This window comes from Caloenas nicobarica, chromosome 32 (genome assembly GCF_036013445.1).
Source record: "Caloenas nicobarica isolate bCalNic1 chromosome 32, bCalNic1.hap1, whole genome shotgun sequence".
NCBI classification, from domain to species: Eukaryota; Metazoa; Chordata; class Aves; order Columbiformes; family Columbidae; genus Caloenas; species Caloenas nicobarica.
Window position 1 is genome coordinate 1248091 of NC_088276.1, and position 18153 is coordinate 1266243.

General features: G+C 51.6%; 1 protein-coding gene across 1 annotated transcript; it reads right to left on the bottom strand.

The window, feature by feature from the left end:
- Positions 1-2136: 2136 nt before the first annotated feature.
- LOC136000291 (olfactory receptor 14J1-like) lies at positions 2137-12031 on the bottom strand. The gene is made up of 3 exons (XM_065654069.1): positions 11471-12031; positions 2987-3101; positions 2137-2237 (listed from the first exon to the last, which is right to left on the bottom strand). The coding sequence occupies exons 1-3, from the start codon at positions 12029-12031 to the stop codon at positions 2137-2139; spliced, it is 777 nt and encodes a 258-aa protein (XP_065510141.1).
- Between the last annotated feature and the right edge of the window lie 6122 nt (positions 12032-18153).

Sequence of the window (18153 nt, forward strand, 5' to 3'; positions counted from 1 at the left end):
CAAAGCAACAAGAGGACAGACAACTATGGCACTTGGGAAAGACACAGAAAGGGGAGCGGGCAGCCCGAGGCATAACCTAGCCTTAGACCAAGTTCTAAGCTCTGGTGTGTGTCTGACAGGTGTTTACCGTATGGGACAAGTTGGCACGGAAAGCTTCTGGAGAACTGCAGGAGAGTTAGAAGACCTGAGCAAAACCCTGTCCCTGCCAGACCAGCTCCATAAGCTCCAGGAACAACTTTATCATCTGCGCTGGAGTGCAAAAGATGTCGCTGAGCGGGGTCTACAGGAAGGTTTGAAGCAGGCAAAGCTCCCAGGCTTTACCGAACGGGTAAGGGCACAAGGCAGAAGGATCTACTCAGGGGTTTTATCCTCCCTCCGGCATGTATCCTACTCCATTCACTGTCATGGCCACGCTTCCTTTTCCTGTTGCTCCACACTTCCTTATGGGGAAGAGAGAGCCATGACGGGAATGATGGCTGTCTGAGTCGTACCTTCCTCTGCGTCCAGATCTCGGGTCCTCCTCAAGGGAGGACTGGAAAGAAAGAACTGCCTCAGTACTGCAGAGTTAAGCCAGTCCTATCTCATGCCCAGAAGGCTTGTCTGTCCGTGCTGCCTGGCCTGGGGCCTCTCCACAGGAAAAGCCCCTTCCCACAGCTTCAGCGTTCAGAGCACTGGAGTGAGCAGCCCCCCCTTTCTGATCCCGTCAATCACAGCAGAACAAACCTGGGAGGCTTCCAGGCAATTTGGGTGTTCCTTCCATCTGAGATGGGCCCTGTCCCCATTCACCTTGGCTGGCCTTGCAGGGGCGCTGCTTGCCCCCTTCCTTTTCCTTCCAACAGGCACTCTCCTTTGTGTTCCTTCCCAGGTGGTTCAGGAGATCATCAATCAAGCCCTGGAGAAGCTGGAAGAAATCCAGGTCCCGATGCCTGATTATGCCCTCAAATCAGCAGGTGCCGTGACATTGTACATACAAACCAGTTTTAAAGCACTTCTTGCCCAGATTGACAAGATGTGCATTGGAACGTGTTCAGGGGTAGGAGAGAAGGGGCGAGAAGTCAAGGGTCACCTCATGCCCTAAAAGCGCCCCCACTGACAAAGCCTGTAACGGGCCAGACCCCATGGGAAGCACAGAAAGCCTAGCTGACATTCCTTGATGACTCCCTGCTGCGTGTTGCAGAGGGGCCGTGCCAGTGAGAAAGAGGGGAACCCACTGTAGGACATGGATGACAACTGAGAAGCCTTTTTCAAGTCAACAGCGCAATATTCCTCCTGACACTGCCTGATGATCGGGCTCATGTTTTAATTTCCAGGGGCTGCTGTCGTCCATTCCAGGACTTCTCCATCCCTCCTAAATGCCAAAGCAAAGTTCTTCTTATATTCCCTGCCGGTGATGGATTACATGAGGTCCCCTGCGCTTATTCTGGAGGTAAGAGCACCAAGAAGCAGTAAAACAAAGGTCGAGGGAATGAACCACACACACTGCTCAGAGGAATGAGAGCCAGGGCAACCTTCTCCATGTCAATGTTGTTTCTTCTTGTCCTTTCAGCCAGAAAATCATCCTGGAAACTGCTGGCCCTTCCCAGGAAGCCAGGGACACGTCTTCATCAAGTTGTCTGTGCCAGTCATTCCCACAGCAGTCACCATGGACCATGTCTCAGGGACAGCGTTCCATGGAGAAAGTATCTCTGGAGCTCCAAAGGACTTTGCTGTCTATGTAAGTGATTTCTCTGGAGTCGGGGGCAGGGGGTTGCACAGCATTTCTAAGCAGGGGGTGAAGATGGGTCAAAGAGTCCAGTGGCCTGAAGCTTCCTCCTGGCTCTCAGAAGAAACAGGCTCCCTAGAGTTGCTTTCTTCCCATTGTATCAATCCTTTATTCAATGTACCACTCAAAAGAAAAAAAGCTTCTGGGGCAAGATGCTACTCCACGAGCCACAGGAAAAAGGAGCTGGACAGTGCATGGTCCTAGACCTTCCTGGCTTCCAATCGCAGTGGCATTTGTGATCCTCAGGTTACCTCCCTCTCACTGAGAGCGTCTGCTCCTTTTCTGACTGGCAGCCTGGACTCGTTGAGTAGGCAAGTGTGGCGTGCTGCCCACCTGCAGCTTCTCGTCTTTTCTTTGTGCTCATTGTCCTTGGACTATGTAGATGAAATAACCCCGTACTTCACCGTCTGAAGTTCAGTCTTCCCATGGTGATACCAGAAGCTCTTGTTTTCTCCTCCCCTGTCTTTCTGTAGGGCTTCAAGGAAGAACACGAGGAGCAGGGAACGTTCCTGGGACAGTTCACTTTCCTGGCAGCGCTGAATCCCAGTCAGACCTTCCAGCTGAAGGTATGGGGACAAAGAGGGGGAGAACTGTAGGAGAGGAGGAGAAATGTGGCTGGATGGGGAGAGGCTTCTCTGCCAAAGGGCTACAGGCAGCCCTGTCCTTGAGCGTGTGCCACGCTGGCCTTTCTTGTGCTTTAACTTCCTAGTGGCAGATGGCTGGACTGCCGCTCTTCTTCTCTTTCATTTTGGGTTTAAACTTCAGCACGTAGAAGTGCCACAGTTGAAGCTGGAATCAGCTTGACTGTCTGGAGCCCAAGTGCACACAAGCAACCACATCCGGTAGTCTGCACGACTGCTGGTCTGCCAGTTAAAGACCAGAAATACTGGGCTTCCTGAGGATTCTGTTGGTGCTGGCAGTGAGTAGTGACAGGGGGGCCATTCTGTTTCTGTGGCTTCCTAGAGAAGACAATGAGGCATTTTCCTGACACCACCACTGGTTCTTCTGACTGTGGAAGCCTGCGCCCCAAATCAGGCGAGAACTTTCCAGCGTATTTCCTGAGGCATCTGGGTGCTGCTTCTTCCTTTACTAGTTCTCATGGCCCAATGAGGTGGAGCAGGATAGAACGTCTCGACCACGACTCTCAAAAGCCTTCGCGGGGCAGCAGGAAGGAAGCTGTTGAACGAAGCCGTCGCTGCGGCACTTCTGTCAGTGGTCACGTACCAGAGAGGAAAAGGCGACTCATTTCTTCTTGTCGTTTCAGAACGAGCTCTCTGGGGTCATGAATTACATCCAGCTGCAAGTGCTGAGCAACTGGGGCCACCCGGACCACACCTGCCTGTATCGGTTCAGGGTGCATGGTGATCCACCCAAAGACGGGGGAGAAGTTCCAGTTTCATATGTCAATAATTTCCATTAATGTTCACCAAGTCAAGTTCTGGTCTGCTTTGCCTGTGATGCTGACTGGTCCTTCCTGAGCTAACTGCAGCTCCCCGTCCTTCTCTCAACCCATCAGCTTATGGGAGGCTTCAGGAGTCCACAGCAAGATTTTCCTTATTAAGGAAAACTCAGTCACAAATCTGCAGAAAGCCTGACATCCACATACTTGCTGCCTCCACAGGTACATCAGCAAGGCCCTGCCTGTACACCAAAGATTAAATTAATGGACAGTTTTCCTGTGCAGGAAGCAACTAAGGATCAGTGCAACCATCTGTTGTTACCTGTTTTCACAAGAGGCAGATGCTGCTTCAGCGTCCACCTTTCAGTGTGTTGCCAATGAGAAAATGGAAGTGTGATTTTTCTAAGAAGGAAACCTTAACTGGAAAGTTGGTTCATACCTCACTTGCCTCTCTGTGCCTATAATCGAATTAATAGCTCAGGAAACGTTACAGAGTGATTAGCAAAGCAAACTCAGGACACTTAAGAGATCCCATAACCACACGAGTCTGTCTTTCCTTTTGACTCCGAGTTCCCCAAGCCCCAAGGCAGGAGCAGGCAGGGCAGTCGTGCGCTTGGGTGGCACCAGGGAGGAGAGAGCAGGAGCAGCGCTTGGCACCCAGGGCTGGCAACAGCAATTTGTGCTCTGAGCTGGGGTTTAGTCCATGTGCTAGCCCAGCACAGATCCAGATACCAAACTGAGGGTGTCAGTTCATCCCTGGTGCCACACACACGGCACCTTCTTCCATCTCCTCCTCCCGATGAGCTGTTTTCCAGCCCCTTCCACCTCAGCCCAGCTCAGACACATGCACTCTGGCCCAGGGCTGACTGGGGCTGGTGACCCTCGCTGGGCAGCAGCAGGAACCGCTCTGACCCTGGTTGTGGGGCTGTCCCTGGGCTGAGCCCTCGGGCCCAGGGATGGAGAACTGGGCCATGTTGGGGCCCAGGGGTGCTGAGGTTGACAGGTCCCCCCAGCCTGTCTGTGCTGGAGACACCTGCTCCTGCAGCACCCCTGGTCCTGGACCTGAACTTGCTCCATCCTCATCCAGAAGCACACATTTGTTTGGCATTTTCTTAAAACTGAAGATCATTCAGGTAGAGGGAGAGCCTGTTTAGAAGTTTGAGTAGTTTGGGGGCTGGGGCCCTCAGGGGTGGGGGCTGTTTCTGCCCCGTGGCCTTGGCCGGCCGCTCCAGCTGGGAAGGGACTTTCCAAAATCCTGCTGGAAGGAGGCAGATGTGGCCACCCCCGGCACAGCCTCAGGGTCTGCTGCCAACCTGCCGTCAGATCATCTCTCCATAGAATCATAGCATCGTTTTGGCTGGAAGAGACCATCAGGTTCATGGAGTCCAAACATAACCCAACTCTAGCACTAACCCATGTCCCTCATGACCTCCAGTCTAAACCTCCCCTGGCACAACTTGAGGCCATTTCCTCTTGTCCTCTCACTTGCTCCTTGGGAGAAGAGACCAACCCCCTCCACGCTCCAACCTCCTTTCAGGCAGTTGTAGACAGTGATCAGGTCTCCCCTCAGCCTCCTGTTCTCCAGGGTGAACCCACCACTTCCCTCAACTGCTCCTCATCACACTTGTGCTCCGGCCCCTCAGCAGCTTTGTCGCCTCCTCTGCACTCTCTCTAGTGCCTCAATGTCCTTCTTCTGATGAGGGGCCCAAAACTGAACACAGGGTTCAAGCTGCGGCCTCACCAGCGCCGAGCACAGTGGCAACAAGAAAGTGTGGCTGATGTTCTTTCTTGACCACACTTCCTTCCCCACTAAGGAAAGGGAAAAGGAGGAAAAGGGAGAGAGACTTACAAGTTGGATAGATTTAAAAAACAAAACGAGACAAAAATTAACACTTGCCTCATAATACTAATAATGAGACAAATAAGGCAAAATATACAAAACCAATATTGTATTTCCCAGAGTAGCCAAAATGCTGCCACAGGGGCAGGTGTCCCAGCAGAGGCTGCAGAGAAGACATCAGGAAGTCTTGGACTGGACTCGGCAGTAGACAGGAACTGGGTTCAGGGATGCAAGGACGGGAACCAGGATCAGGGTTGCAGGCAGGACAACGGGCAGGCTCCTCTTGAGATGCCGGCCATGGACCAAGAGCCTGAGACCCTCGTGATCTCCCAGCTTTAAACTGTGCATGACGTGGATGGCATGGAACAACTCGGTTTTCAGTTGCCGTCACTTGTTCTGTCCACCCCTCCCTGCAAGTACAACCCCCTCACTTATGGGACGTAAGAGATTCACCAGCGATGTTGGCTGCTATAGCAATAAGATCTAGTCCTAGGCCTTTTCTGCATACCAGCCCTACCGGTAGCTCAGTAAAACTGTCAATATTGGCCGTTGTCAGCTCTGGAGCAGACAGTGTTTGAAAAACACGCATCCAACTGCAGAAATATGCAGTTACTTAGAAGAGCTTAAGCTGAAAGGAAAATTCACTAAAATACAATTAGTCTTGTTTTAACAAAAAGCAGGACAGCCCTCATCACAGTCTGCACCTTCCTCAGAGAGGCAGCAGAGGTGAGGGGCCGATGTCCTGTCTCGGGTGACCAGTGAGAACAGGACAGGTGGAAATGGAATGAGGCTGCGTCAGGGCACGTTCAGCCTGGACATTAGGAGAAAGTTCTTCAGTGGAGGGTGGTCGGTCACTGGAACAGGCTCCCCAGGGAAGTGGTCACGGCTCCCAGTCTGTCAGAGGTCAAGGAGCGTCTGGACGATGCTCTTTGTCTTGTGGTTTAGTGTTACGTGGTTGTGCAAGCAGTGCACAGCTGGACTCATTGATCCTTATGGGGATCTTCTAACTCGAGATATTCTATGATTCTGTGATGTTCGAGCTCAAGAATAGTCCATCCCAGACCCATTTGTGTGTGTGTGTGTGTGTCTCTTTCTGGGCTAACTGGGGAGATGAGGAGATCTCTGGGAGGAATCTAAACCTTACATGTGTCATATGGATGAATATTTTCCACTAGCACAGTCAAGTGTACAGAGAGACATGGCGGGGTTGGGGAGGTGAGGAGCAGGTTCTCTGTACAGTGATGGACCTCAGGCAGACTGCTGCTCCTTCCTGTCCACACCTCCTCAGGGGACACTCTGCATCAGTATCAATGGGAGAATTCTCCTGTCACTTCTCCTAAGTGCTCTTTCTGTACCTTCCTCTTTCACTACACCCTTGAAATATATCTAATTAAGTGCACAAGTGTTGAAGACCAGATGTACATGAGGGAAGTGACAGGGCTCTGTCAGTCCTGTCTGATAACTGCCAGTCCCAGGCAGATACCTCAGGTGCCCTGGGGCCTCTGGAGGTTTGCACTGGGGGCTCATGGTCAGACCACGGAGCTGTGCCTGAAAACAGGAGAACTGCTCTCAGTTCTTCAAAAAACAAACAAACAAACAATACAAACCCACAACTTACTCATCAGCTGAAATGATTCAATATTTTAAATAAAATGTCCATGAATTTCTGTCCTGCCAAAATACGGATTTTTACAATATGTATGAATTGCAGGAGAAGAAATATTGTAGTTACCCTGTGCTTGTATTTCCAGAACTCTGCCTATGATACTGTGTATTTAATCCCCCTGAACATCCAGGTGTTTCTACCTGTCCTTATTCAAACCACCATGTCTGCAGTCGTCTCTTCAGAAGCCTATCTGGACATTTGCACTTTCCATTGCTCCCCAGAGGTTCTTCCTCCTCTCACTCTTTGCTCATTCAGAGCCTCTCACCTTTCTCTGCTTTGAGTTTCAGGCAGGTAAAGCTGAATTGTCTTTCAGCCGTCGCTCTCATACTCCCTGTAGGCAACTCTTCAATTGTGGTGATGGACCTCACTGAAAGTTGCTTAAACTAACGATAGAGTATATTTTATTGTTCGTTATGTTCTGTTGTGTTTTCTTTCTCATTATCTTTTTTGCTTTTGCCAATTAAAATGCCTCTTTCTGCCTATTTAAATCCAGATCTCTAAGGAAAGCATGAAGTAATTTGTGCAGAGAAGTTGTAACAATCAGGTGCAAACTTCAGTGGAGAATCTGATGTAAAGAAAAGTGATGTAACTGCCAGGGGGGCAATGAGCGAAACAGGGAGGTTAGAGAAGTGAGGAGCAAGGGTGTCCATCCCGTGTCTGGCCTCAAGGGACTGCTTTTCCCACCTGTCCAACCTCCTCAAGAGACACTCTGCACCAGTATCCATGGGAGAATTCTTCTCTCACTTCTTCCAAGTGCTCATTGAAAATGTTCTCTGTACCTACCCCCTGAAACCTCTCTAATGAGCTCTACGAATCTTCAATACTTGAAGAAAATTATGGTAGAGACACAGCTTGTGAGGGCTTGAAACATTTTAATGAGCCCATGGTGTATTTGAGGCTGAGATCATGAACCTCAGGTACTGACAAGAGACTCAACAAAGCTCTCAAGAAGCCAAAGTCAACAGCAAAACCTTGAAGTTCCTCGAAGCATTAATGGGCCCCACTGAGGGCTGTTCCTGACAAAGCCTCCCCAGGGACTCGTTAGAGCAGATAATTGGAGACTGTGATGACATGGAGGCCAAGGCCCTGTGCAGGTGGCTCTGATGGTGAGAAACCCCTTGGTTTGCTCTCTGAAGCAGAAAGGAGAAGCCATGACCTCCAGGCAATGGGAAGGGGGATCCTGTCCCTCACACACGGCTCAGGGCTCTTCCTGGGACCGTGGGATGTGGGTGTGCAAGGCCGAGGGAAGGACAACACTGGTACAACAACTTCCAGCATCCCCATGGGGCTGCAAGGAGGCAACGAGGCCCCAGCACCATGAGGACGACATGTCTTCTCATGGACCTCAGTGGCAGAGACAACTGCCATGGCCAAGGAGACAGAGACCTGGGTTCTCTTGGTGCCTTCCAGCCTTGCCAGCGCCCTTTGCCAGCTCCACCGCAGGCTGTTCTACATGGTCTTACACCTCAGAGAATCACAGAATCAGAGGATGTCCTGAGTTGGAAGGGACTCACAAGGATCATCGAATCCAAGTCCTGTCCCTGCATATGACAGCCCCATAGTTCACACCATGTGTCTGAGGGTGTTGTTCAGTCTCTTCTTGAACACTCTCAGGTTTGTAACCATGACAGCTCCCTGGGAACCCATATGCTGAACATCATGTCCAGGAGGAGATTTTGAGAGACACTGTCAGAGGCTTTACTGAAATCCAAAAAGATCACGTCGACGGGTTTCCCTTGGTTGACTAGGTGGGTAACCTTGTTGTAGAAAAAATTAAGTTGGTTGGGCAAGACTTTCCTCTCATGTACCCGTGCTGGCTGGGACCAATGACTGCGTTGTCCTTCAGATGTTTTTCTGTAACTCCCTGTCCCTCTTTCCCTGCAGCCTGTAGACACCCATGTCACTTCCCACCTGCTCTCACCCCAGCATTTCTGTCCCTTCACTGTTGTGTCTGCACCCTCACTGGCTGTTCTTTGGAACACAAACCATGAGCTGATCCAGCTCCCTCTGGGTGGCCTCTTGCACCACAGCACTGCCCTTACAGTGACATTTCTTCCTCCTGATAACCAGTCTTCATCTTCCAAGTTACACTTTGTGACTTTTTTTTTGCTCTCCTCCTTTTTTCTGCTACCAAGGAAAGCTCGACCATCTCAGAAACTGCCCTTCAAGCTGGGAACACAACCCATCAGTCTTCTTGTGGTGTTCCATCTCAACAAAGAGAAGTCACCTCACCGTGAGCTCCTAAATCCCAGGACTGCTGCTGGCCTTTTAGCTTCTCTGATGGACACGACCATGTCCCTGCTGCTGTCTCGTCACGTACTCAGGTGGAATGGACATGACAACGCGTCTCCAAGGCCTCTTCCTGGGTAGGGCCTGTGGATACTTAGGCCGAGGTTCTTTCCCAGCCATGTCCCTGCTGCTGGGCTGTCACCTCCAGAGAAAAACTGACCTCACTGTCCCCTTCACAGCCACGTGCTTCTTACTGGATTATGAGTGTCTGAGACCCAACTGACCTCAAAATACCACACCCATCCATCACCCACCTTGTGGCCCAGGACCTGACCAGACAAAAGTATGCTTGTTGTATGAATCTGATGAAATCTATTTCTTACTAATGGAGAATGAGAGAATGGAGAAACATTCTTCACAGGAAGTGCTGTATTCATGTTGACACGTTTTAGATCTCCTCCTCTGCCTGTTTATTTTTTTTTCTTCTTCATACGTATGTTCGGTTTTCCAAAACCTCTCCAAGGTAAAGATTCATTGAATCATAGAATAACTCAGATTCGAAGAGAGCCCTGAACATCATCTTGTCTGACTCTCCTGTTCAAGTCAGGGTCAACCATGTGAGGTTATTCAAGGCCTCTGCCCAGCTTTGCATCATCCTCAAAAGAGCTGCTAGTGCACTCGTCACATCATGCAGGGAGAGAATAAACACATTCAACAGTGTTTACCCAGTGCTGGTCACTGAGGGATTTCACCAGTAACTGGTTGCACAGAAATATTTGTACCTTTTATGACATTTGTGCTTGATCATTCAGCCACGTTCTCACCCAGCGTGCACTTCTTCAGCCCAGACAGCACCAATCTGGCTATAAGGACACTATGGGAGACCATGTCTGAGGCCTTGCAAAACTCCATGTACAGGACATACCCTCCTTTCCCCTGCACATTTTGTTTCAGCAATCCCTTTCTTCTCCTTCAAGTGCTTGGAAATGCCTGTAGGAGGACATGACGAATCCCCTTCCCAGGGACAGAGGCAGGCTGAGCAACCTGCAGTCCTCTCAGTTCTTGTTCCTGCCCTTCTTGAAGATGGTTTTGATGTCTGCCTTTTCCGAGGACCCCACAATCTCTCTGGTTGCTCTGGTGCTTTCAGAGCACAACCCAGAATCACAGGCAAGGTTGACATAGCAGACAGGAGCACTTGCAATGAGTCTGTCCAAGGTAGCTGAGATCAATCTCTATGGACCAGTGGGGTTTGTTCCTGGAGTCACACACAGAAATGTCAGGTTCTGTCAGGTGTCCACATCTGAGCTGGCCTCATGGACTCCTTATGCACCCAGGGATGCTCAGAGTCTGTCCCTTTTATGCACAGAGGCAGGAGTCACAGTGTCCCTCTGGCCTCCAGTTGCCACTCCCAAGGGATGGGAGGCACCTCAGCCCTGTGGTGTGTCACCCCACTCTGCACTCATCTGAGATGTCCCACGTCATGAGGAATGGATACGGGGACCTCAGTTCAAGGAAGAACATCCCAGTGCTGCATTCGGGTGATTTCCTATGGGGTGTTCTTCCTACCATGAAGTGACCTCAAGACCTCACTGTGCCACAGGCCTTCATGGAACCTCAAGGAATAGTTGATGGTGTTTGTGCTCACTTGCGTTTATGTCACATCACATACATGACGTGTGTGCTCACATCTGATGTCTACAATGCAAACAGGGATTTCTGACCTACTCATTCCGTGTCCCTCTGTGGGTGAGAGGCCAGTGCTGGCAATGGTGGTTGTGAGGGGCCAGTGCATGATGATGCCCTGGGGCAGCTTCTGTGGGGTGTCCAGTGCACAGGGGCACAGCCCAGCCCCTGCTCTGCTGGTCCTGCAGGTCTCTGGCAGGAGGCCTGACTGTGAGAGGACACTGCTGTGTGCCCAGCCCTGCACACACACACTGTGCAGCTGTGCCCTGGTGTTTTGATCTTCAGGCCACATTCTCAGAAGGTTCTTGAGAAAAAGTTTGAATGAAGACCTAAGCCTTTCACCTTTCTTGTGGAAAGGCTGTTCTGAGGCCAGCTCTGTCACAGCAGTGCCCATTGCCTGTCCCTGCCTGCGCTCACAGGACTGACACACAGCAGGACGGTGACCAGGCTGCCAGAGCACTCAGGCCTTGCACCAACACAAGGGATGAGAAGGAGAGTGTGGGAGTGGAACGAGAACAGCTCTGGAAGGCCAAGCGCTGGTGCTCCCTGGCAGTGCTGCCAGGCTGGACTCTTTTCCCCTCCTCCCACCGACACAGGAATTTTCCCTGAACCTCCAAAAAGGCCTTGGAAAGGATATAGTGAAAAACAAGTTACTACAGGAATGTTTATTTTGTTTAAGAGAAAAGGAGAGCATGGCTCCTCATTTATACAGCCAGTGGTTATAAAAGAAAAGCAGAGAGAGAATTAGAAAGGGCATGACAACATTAAAACAATAAAAAACCAAGCAATAACAGAAAATCCAGATGACAGGCTGGTCCTGCAATTAGCTACATTAAAACTGCTATGTAGAAGCAGACGGGCAGTTTCTTGCTTCAGAAAACACTTAGATACGAGTTTCCACAGGGCATCCTTGAGCTCCTGGTTCCTCATGCTGTAGATGAGGGGATTCACTGCTGGAGGCACCACTGTGTAAAGAACAGACACCACCAGGTCCAAGGATGGGGAGGAGATGGAGGGGGTCTTCAGGTAGGCAAACATGCCAGTGCTGACAAACAGGGAGACCACGGCCAGGTGAGGGAGGCACATGGAAAAGGCTTTGTGCCGTCCCTGCTCAGAGGGGATCCTCAGCACGGCCCTCAAGATCTGCACATAGGACACGACGATGAACACAAAACACCCAAATCCTAAACAGGCACTAACCACAAGGAGCCCAGCTTCCCTGAAGTAGGACTGTGAGCAGGAGAGCTTGAGGATCTGAGGGATTTCACAGAAGAACTGGTCCAGGGCATTGCCCTTGCACAGTGGCAGTGAAAATGTATTGGCTGTGTGCAGCAGAGCATAGAGAAACCCAGTGGCCCAGGCAGCTGCTGCCATGTGGACACAAGCTCTGCTGCCCAGGAGGGTCCCGTAGTGCAGGGGTTTGCAGATGGCAACATAGCGGTCGTAGGACATGACAGTGAGAAGATAAAACTCTGCTGCAATGAAAAAGACAAACAGAAAAAGCTGGGCAGCACATCCCATATAAGAAATGGCCCTGGTATCCCACAGAGAGTTGGCCATGGATTTGGGGAGAATGGTGGAGATGGAGCCCAGGTCAAGGAGGGCGAGGTTGAGGAGGAAGAAGTACATGGGGCTGTGGAGGTGCTGGTCACAGGCTATGGTGGTGATGATGAGGCCGTTGCCCAGGAGGGCAGCCAGGTAGATGCCCAGGAAGAGCCAGAAGTGCAAGAGCTGCAGCTCCCGTGTGTCTGTGAACGCCAGGAGGAGGAACTGGGTGATGGAGCTGCTGTTGGACATTTGTTGTTTCTTGCCGTGGGGACTCTCTTCCAAAAAGGAAATGACATCTTAAAATCAGGACATACTCCTCTGAGCAAAGCCACTCCATTTTTCATTCACACCCAGCCCCATTTGAAATGCATTTCGTTTCTCTGCTATGTGCTGGCAGAGTGTGCTGCGAGGAGCAGGACCTCTGCCCGTCTGGGGCCCAGCAGCCAGCTTTACTCGGCTGCAGTGGGGACACAGGGGGAGCTAGTTTGAGAGCTCTGATGTTCACAAGCAATGTTATGCACTGTTAATGAAAATCTTCAATATCTGCTCTCATGACACTTAAGAGCATGGGCTGCAGAGCAGAGGCTTAGTGTGTCATTATTATGATTTTGTCCATGTTTTTAATTTTCCACCATCACATCTCATGACTAGATTTTTGTAGGGCTTGAGTTTCTCATATATATGACTGAAAATGTGAAGAGTCTTGAGACAGGACAGGCAAAAGGGCTCATCTCTCTGTGGCTCAGTGCAGAGTCAGGAGAGCAGCTTTTACCCATTTTCCCTGTGCTTTCACCTGTGCTGCCTTAAAAACAACTTCATAAACAATCCTCTCTTTAAAAGAAAACCCAAAACTGGACTCATACTGGAGCAGGGAGCCCTGTTTGAAAGGGCAGATCTGCAAACTCTTCTCTGCCCCAGCCCAGAGGTGGAGATGTGATGGAGAGAGCAGGACACGACCCCTCACCCAGACAAGCAAAGGAGTCTGAGCAGTGAGTGCAGACCCCAAGGAAAGGCTCAGCACTCCTGGGACCCTACAGCAGAGCTGGGCCTTTCTGGGGGCAGCTGGTGAGCCCAGCAGGACAGGCAGAGCAGAGTCAGGGCTCCTGGAGATGGGATGTGCTAAAGGGACAGTCAGATCATTGTCCAGCAGACAACCCCCAGCAGCCACCTGCAGAGAAGGAGCAGAAGAGCTCCTGACCAGCCCCTGCTCTGCTGCCTGGAGCTGTCCCTGCCTGCAGCTGTGTCTCTGTGCCCAGGTGTCCTCCTGTCAGTGTCACAGACCCCATCCCAGCCACTGTGTGCTCAGTTCTGCCCTGCAGACCCCTCCCAGCAGCCGGGCACTGCCCAGGGGCAGCTCTGTGTGGGCCGGCTCTGATCAGAACATCAGACCAACAATAATGAGCATGGAAAAGTCATGCTGCTGATGTCTGGAAGCCAGGGTGTGTCCATTTCTGATACTCACAGGTTTATTCACTGCTAAGAGCCACAGATTTGGAATTTCAGTGCATCCTCCTGAACTGAGACGTTAATTATTGTGTCCCATTGGCCTCATAGACAATCTAGAGTACGAGACCGATAGAACAGGATCCTTACTTTTCACAGAGTCCCTGTCTTGCTGTGCCTTTCCAAAAGCCTCTGAGGAATGTCCTAAAGTGATCTGGAGCTATGAGCAGCTGCTTCCCAAGCAGAACCCACTCCATACCTAGACCCTGCCCAGCCAGAGGTTGCTCCTTCCACCCACAGCTTCTCCCCACAGCACCGTGGGGATCTCCCCGGGGAGGCTGAGCACTGACCCTGGCAGGCGGCAGAGTCCCTGCCCCGGCACAGCCCTGGGGTGCAGGGACCCTGCTCTGCAGGACAGCCCTGGGCACCCTTGGCTGCAAAACCATCTGCTTTGATTTTCAAAATTGCTGAACAAAGTTCCCCTCCATAGGGATCCCACAAGCTGTGGCTGTTCCAGCTTTAGGAGATGCCTCCAGGAGCTACAGCTGCATTGCCCTGCACCCAGAGACTTACCATGGCAAGGCTGCAAAGATTTCTCCTCCAGTGAGCTCTCAGTCATCCTCCCAATGCTGACCACCTTTAATCTCCCTCTGCCTCGCTCGTCTCCCTGAGATCCCCAGGCAGAGCCCTCAGCCCTGCTGCGCTTTGCAGAGGAGCTGCTCCTGGGCAGAGCTGTCTCTCTGCAGCGCTGCCACTTGCCATGAGCTGCCTGTGTCCCAGGAGCCCAGCCCAGCTCAGCAGCACAGGAGCAGCCCAAGGCACTTTAATGACCCCTCTGGTGGGTTTGGTGCTGAGGCCATGAACATCAGACCCTGAGAGGCAGTTGAAGAAACCTGTCAAGAAGTCCAAGTCAGATTCAAACTCCAAAGTTTCTTGTAATGTTAATGGGTCCCACTGAGGAACACTACTGAGGAAATGACCCCAGGGTCTGGTTAGAGAAGAAAACTGGAGGCAGAAATGACAGATCAGGAAAACCAAGGTGAAGGTCTCTCTGATGCTGAGTAAAACTGGATGTGTTTCACTAATCAAAGGGCCAAGCCCTGACCCCCAACCCTGGGAAAGGAGATCCTGTCCCTCCCACATTGCCCAGGGCCGTTCCTGGGACAGTGTGATGTGGGGCTGTGCAAGGCCAAGGGTAGGACTATGGTCCGACACCTCCCAGGTTCCTGGCTGGGGACAAGGAGGCCATGAGGCCCCTGTGCTGTAAGGACAAGGTGTCTCCTCACAGGCATCAGAGGTGGAGACAACAGCCACAGCTAAGGGGAGAAGGAGCTCATGTCTGTTGGGGGCTTTCAGCCTCTTTACATCCCTTGATCATCTCCACGACAGCCTGTCCTATGCTGTGGCATCCCCTGCACCTGTTTCCCTGCAGGCTGGAGACATCCCCCCTGCTGCCCCACCTGGCTCTTGTCTGAGCATCTTCCTTCCTTTGCTGATCTCTCTCCATCCTCCCCAGCTGTTCCTTGAAGCACAAAGCCTTGGGCTGATGCAGACTGCCTCTGGGTGACCTGCTCCACCACAGCACTGCCCTTCCACTCACATTCCTTCCTGCTCATGTCCAGCCTGGACCTCCCCAGCTGCACTGTGTGCCATTATTTCTTTCTCGTGCTCTTTCCCACTATGAAGAAAACCTCCACCATCTCTGAAACCACCCTTCCAGTACTCTCAGGCTACTCCTACACTGCTGCAGCCCCCCCAGCGCTGCTGGGCCAGAGCAGCCCAGGTTCCTCAGCATCCCACACCATGTGCACAAGGTCCTGAACCCTGCCTTGGCAGAGCCCTACACTCTCCAGTTCCTCCCTGCTTCTCCAAACTGGGAAGCCGCACACTGACACACACCCATGTGTGTGGGGTCACACCAGTGCTGAACCGAATGGGATGAGAACTCCAGGTGTCTGGGTGCCCACGCTCCTCCTCATGCAGCCCCGTGTGCAGCTGCCTTGTTCATGGTGAGCGTGCAGCACGGGCTTGTGTGGCGGCCCTTGTAGTGCCCAGGCCCTTCTCCTCAGGGTCACTGCTCAGCGTGTCAGGTCCTGGTCTGTCCTGATGTTTGGAGTTATTCTCCTGCCCCGATACAGGACTGGCCACTTCTCCTTTTGAAACTTAGGAGATTCCTGATGGTAGAACCCCAAAGTTTCTCAAGGTCTGGACTCTCCCTGCACTGCTGCAGCCGCATTCCCTCCAATTCCAGCCAGGGCAGGGACCACTCGCCCGGGGAGCCCCCGGTGCCCCCTAAAGAAAAGGGGCCTCAGCTTGCAGGACTCTCCTGAGCCCAGGAAGAGGCCACTAAAATGGTAGCAGTAGCAGGGTTCCATCAAGAGTTTATTCAAGAAAAAGGAAATAATTTCCAATTTCCCTAGCACAGTCTTTCGGTGCTGCTCTTCTCTTCCTTATGCTGGTGCCTCTCCCTGACTGCTGTGCCCCACTTTCGGTGGCACCACATTGTTGGGGGGCATGACCATGTGCCCCCACAGGCTTTGTCATTAGTGCCCTCACTCACAAGGGAAAACCCATCTGGTCACTGTCCACATAAAGGAGCTCCATACATCCAAGCAACTTCTTCACTCTGAGGGAATCCTACTGCTGATCCTTCCAGCCCGTCTCTCCTGAAAAGCCTCTACCCACCCAGTGCAGCACCCCAAGCTGTGTGACTTGTCCCACCACGCCTTGGCGGTGACTCCATGGGTGTCAAACAGCACAGGCTGCAGCTTGTCCTGGCTGTGCCCTTGGCTGAGGGCATCAGTGCACAGTTGGGCTGTGGCACCTCAGCTGTAGCACCCGGCCAAGCTCTGATAGTTCTCGGGAAATCTGGTTGGTATCAAGAATCCAGGTCCCCATGTGTGCAAAGGTTTGACTTCAGAGCAGAGCAATGTCACAGGGGTTGGCAGATGGAAAGACAGGGCTGAAATTGGGCAACAGGAGAGTGAGCAAGCCCTGCTGTCCCCAAGGCCAGAGAGAAACAGGGCTGGGAATGACAGACCTGGAAGGAAACGTGTTTTGTCAGTGGCGTCTCTGCTGCCCCTGAGGTACTTGGGCAGACGTGTCACTGATCTCTAGGAATGACAAGGTGCTGCTGACAGGCCCAAGGTGACAATGGTTTGTCTGTTCCTTGATTGTGTTATCAAGGGGGTGAGAACAGGGTGGTGAAAAGAAAAAAAGGAGATTTGGAAGTGTTGCTATACGCATGGACACCTGGCGTGATGCGCTTCCTATTTAAGGGCTGCCCTACATCTCCTGGATAGAGAAGGGACAGATCTTGCGATACTTCAGAGGTGGGAATGAGTTTCTTGCACAAAGACACTGAATCTGTCTGCAATGCTGTCTGGGGTGTCTGTCCCACACTCACTGTGAATGGGGATGGCTGCCCTGGACAGGACCATCGCTGTCCCTGTCAAATTCATGTAGCTGTGTGCGAGAGCCTTGGCACCTCATTTAACACTGCAGGCTTGTAATTGGCATTAAAGGGAATAATCACCCTGAATTTGATTTGTCAATAGAATTATAGAATAATTTCAGCTGGAAGAGACCTTCAGGATCATCGAGTCCAACCATAACCCAACTCTAGCACTAAACCATGTCCCTAAGAAACCCAACTAAATGTCTTCTAAACACCTCCAGGGATGGTGACTCCACCCCTTCCCTGGGCAGCCTGTTCCACTGCTTCACAACTCTTTCCATGAAGAAATGTCTCTTAATATCCAATCTGAACCTTCCCTGGCACAACTTGAGACCATTTCCTCTCGTCCTATCACTTGCTACTTGGGAGAAGAGACCAACACCCTCCATGCTACAATCTCCTTTCAGGTAGCTGTAGAGACCGAGAAGGTCTCCCCTCAGTCTCTTTTTTTGCAAGCTAAACAGCCTCATGTCCCTCAGCTGCTCCTCATAAGACTTGTGCTCCAGGCCTGTCACGGTCCATTCGGTGATGGACTCGTGATGCTTCATTTACCTTGATCTTGAAGTGCAAAATTAAGGCAATGAAAATGCCAAGGGGTTGTAATTCAATCATCAATGTGTCTTTATTTATTTTGCCCATAAAGCGGCATGTGATAGAGAGAGTGGAGAAAAAGGAAAGGAAAGAAAGGGGGGAAAAAAAGGGTTGGCTACCACTACGAGATCCAAAGGCGTCCCTATGGTCTCGGGTGTCGTGAGAAGAGTCCTGCCAGTTCTTCGTCGTGATCCGTGATGCTTTGGTGGGGAGAGCTCAACGATGTCCCGTCGGGAATCGTCTTTTATGCTTCTTCACCTCGCTTTGCTCCCATGGATTGAGGCCAATCTCTGCCTTTGTTTCGCAATCCAGGCTTAACTGCGCAGGCCTGAATTGTCCCCGCTTCGCTTGCCAGAACCCGTCTGTGCCTGCATCGCCTCGGTTTAGGGGTCTCTTACTGGTCCATTGGGTGACCTCAAGACCTTCGTCAAGCCTCTGCGCATGCTCTTCTTTGCTGGCCTTAGTAGCAGGTAGGAGGTGGGGGCAAGTTTGGCTGAGGCAGCAGGTGAAAATCCATCTTCTGCACAGCAGCTAT

What these genes read in the sequence shown, in the direction of transcription:
- LOC136000291 (XM_065654069.1), bottom strand. Translation starts at nt 12,031, where the DNA reads ATGTCCTACGACCGCTATGTTGCCATCTGCAAACCCCTGCACTACGGG. An exon ending in AGGATGCCCTGTGGAAACTC is followed by an intron (nt 3,102 to 11,470) that starts GTATCTAAGTGT and finishes GAACCGATACAG; the next exon opens with GCAGGTGTGGTCCGGGTGGC. An exon ending in GAGTCGCCTTTTCCTCTCTG is followed by an intron (nt 2,238 to 2,986) that starts GTACGTGACCAC and finishes TCTTCCTTGAAG; the next exon opens with CCCTACAGAAAGACAGGGGA.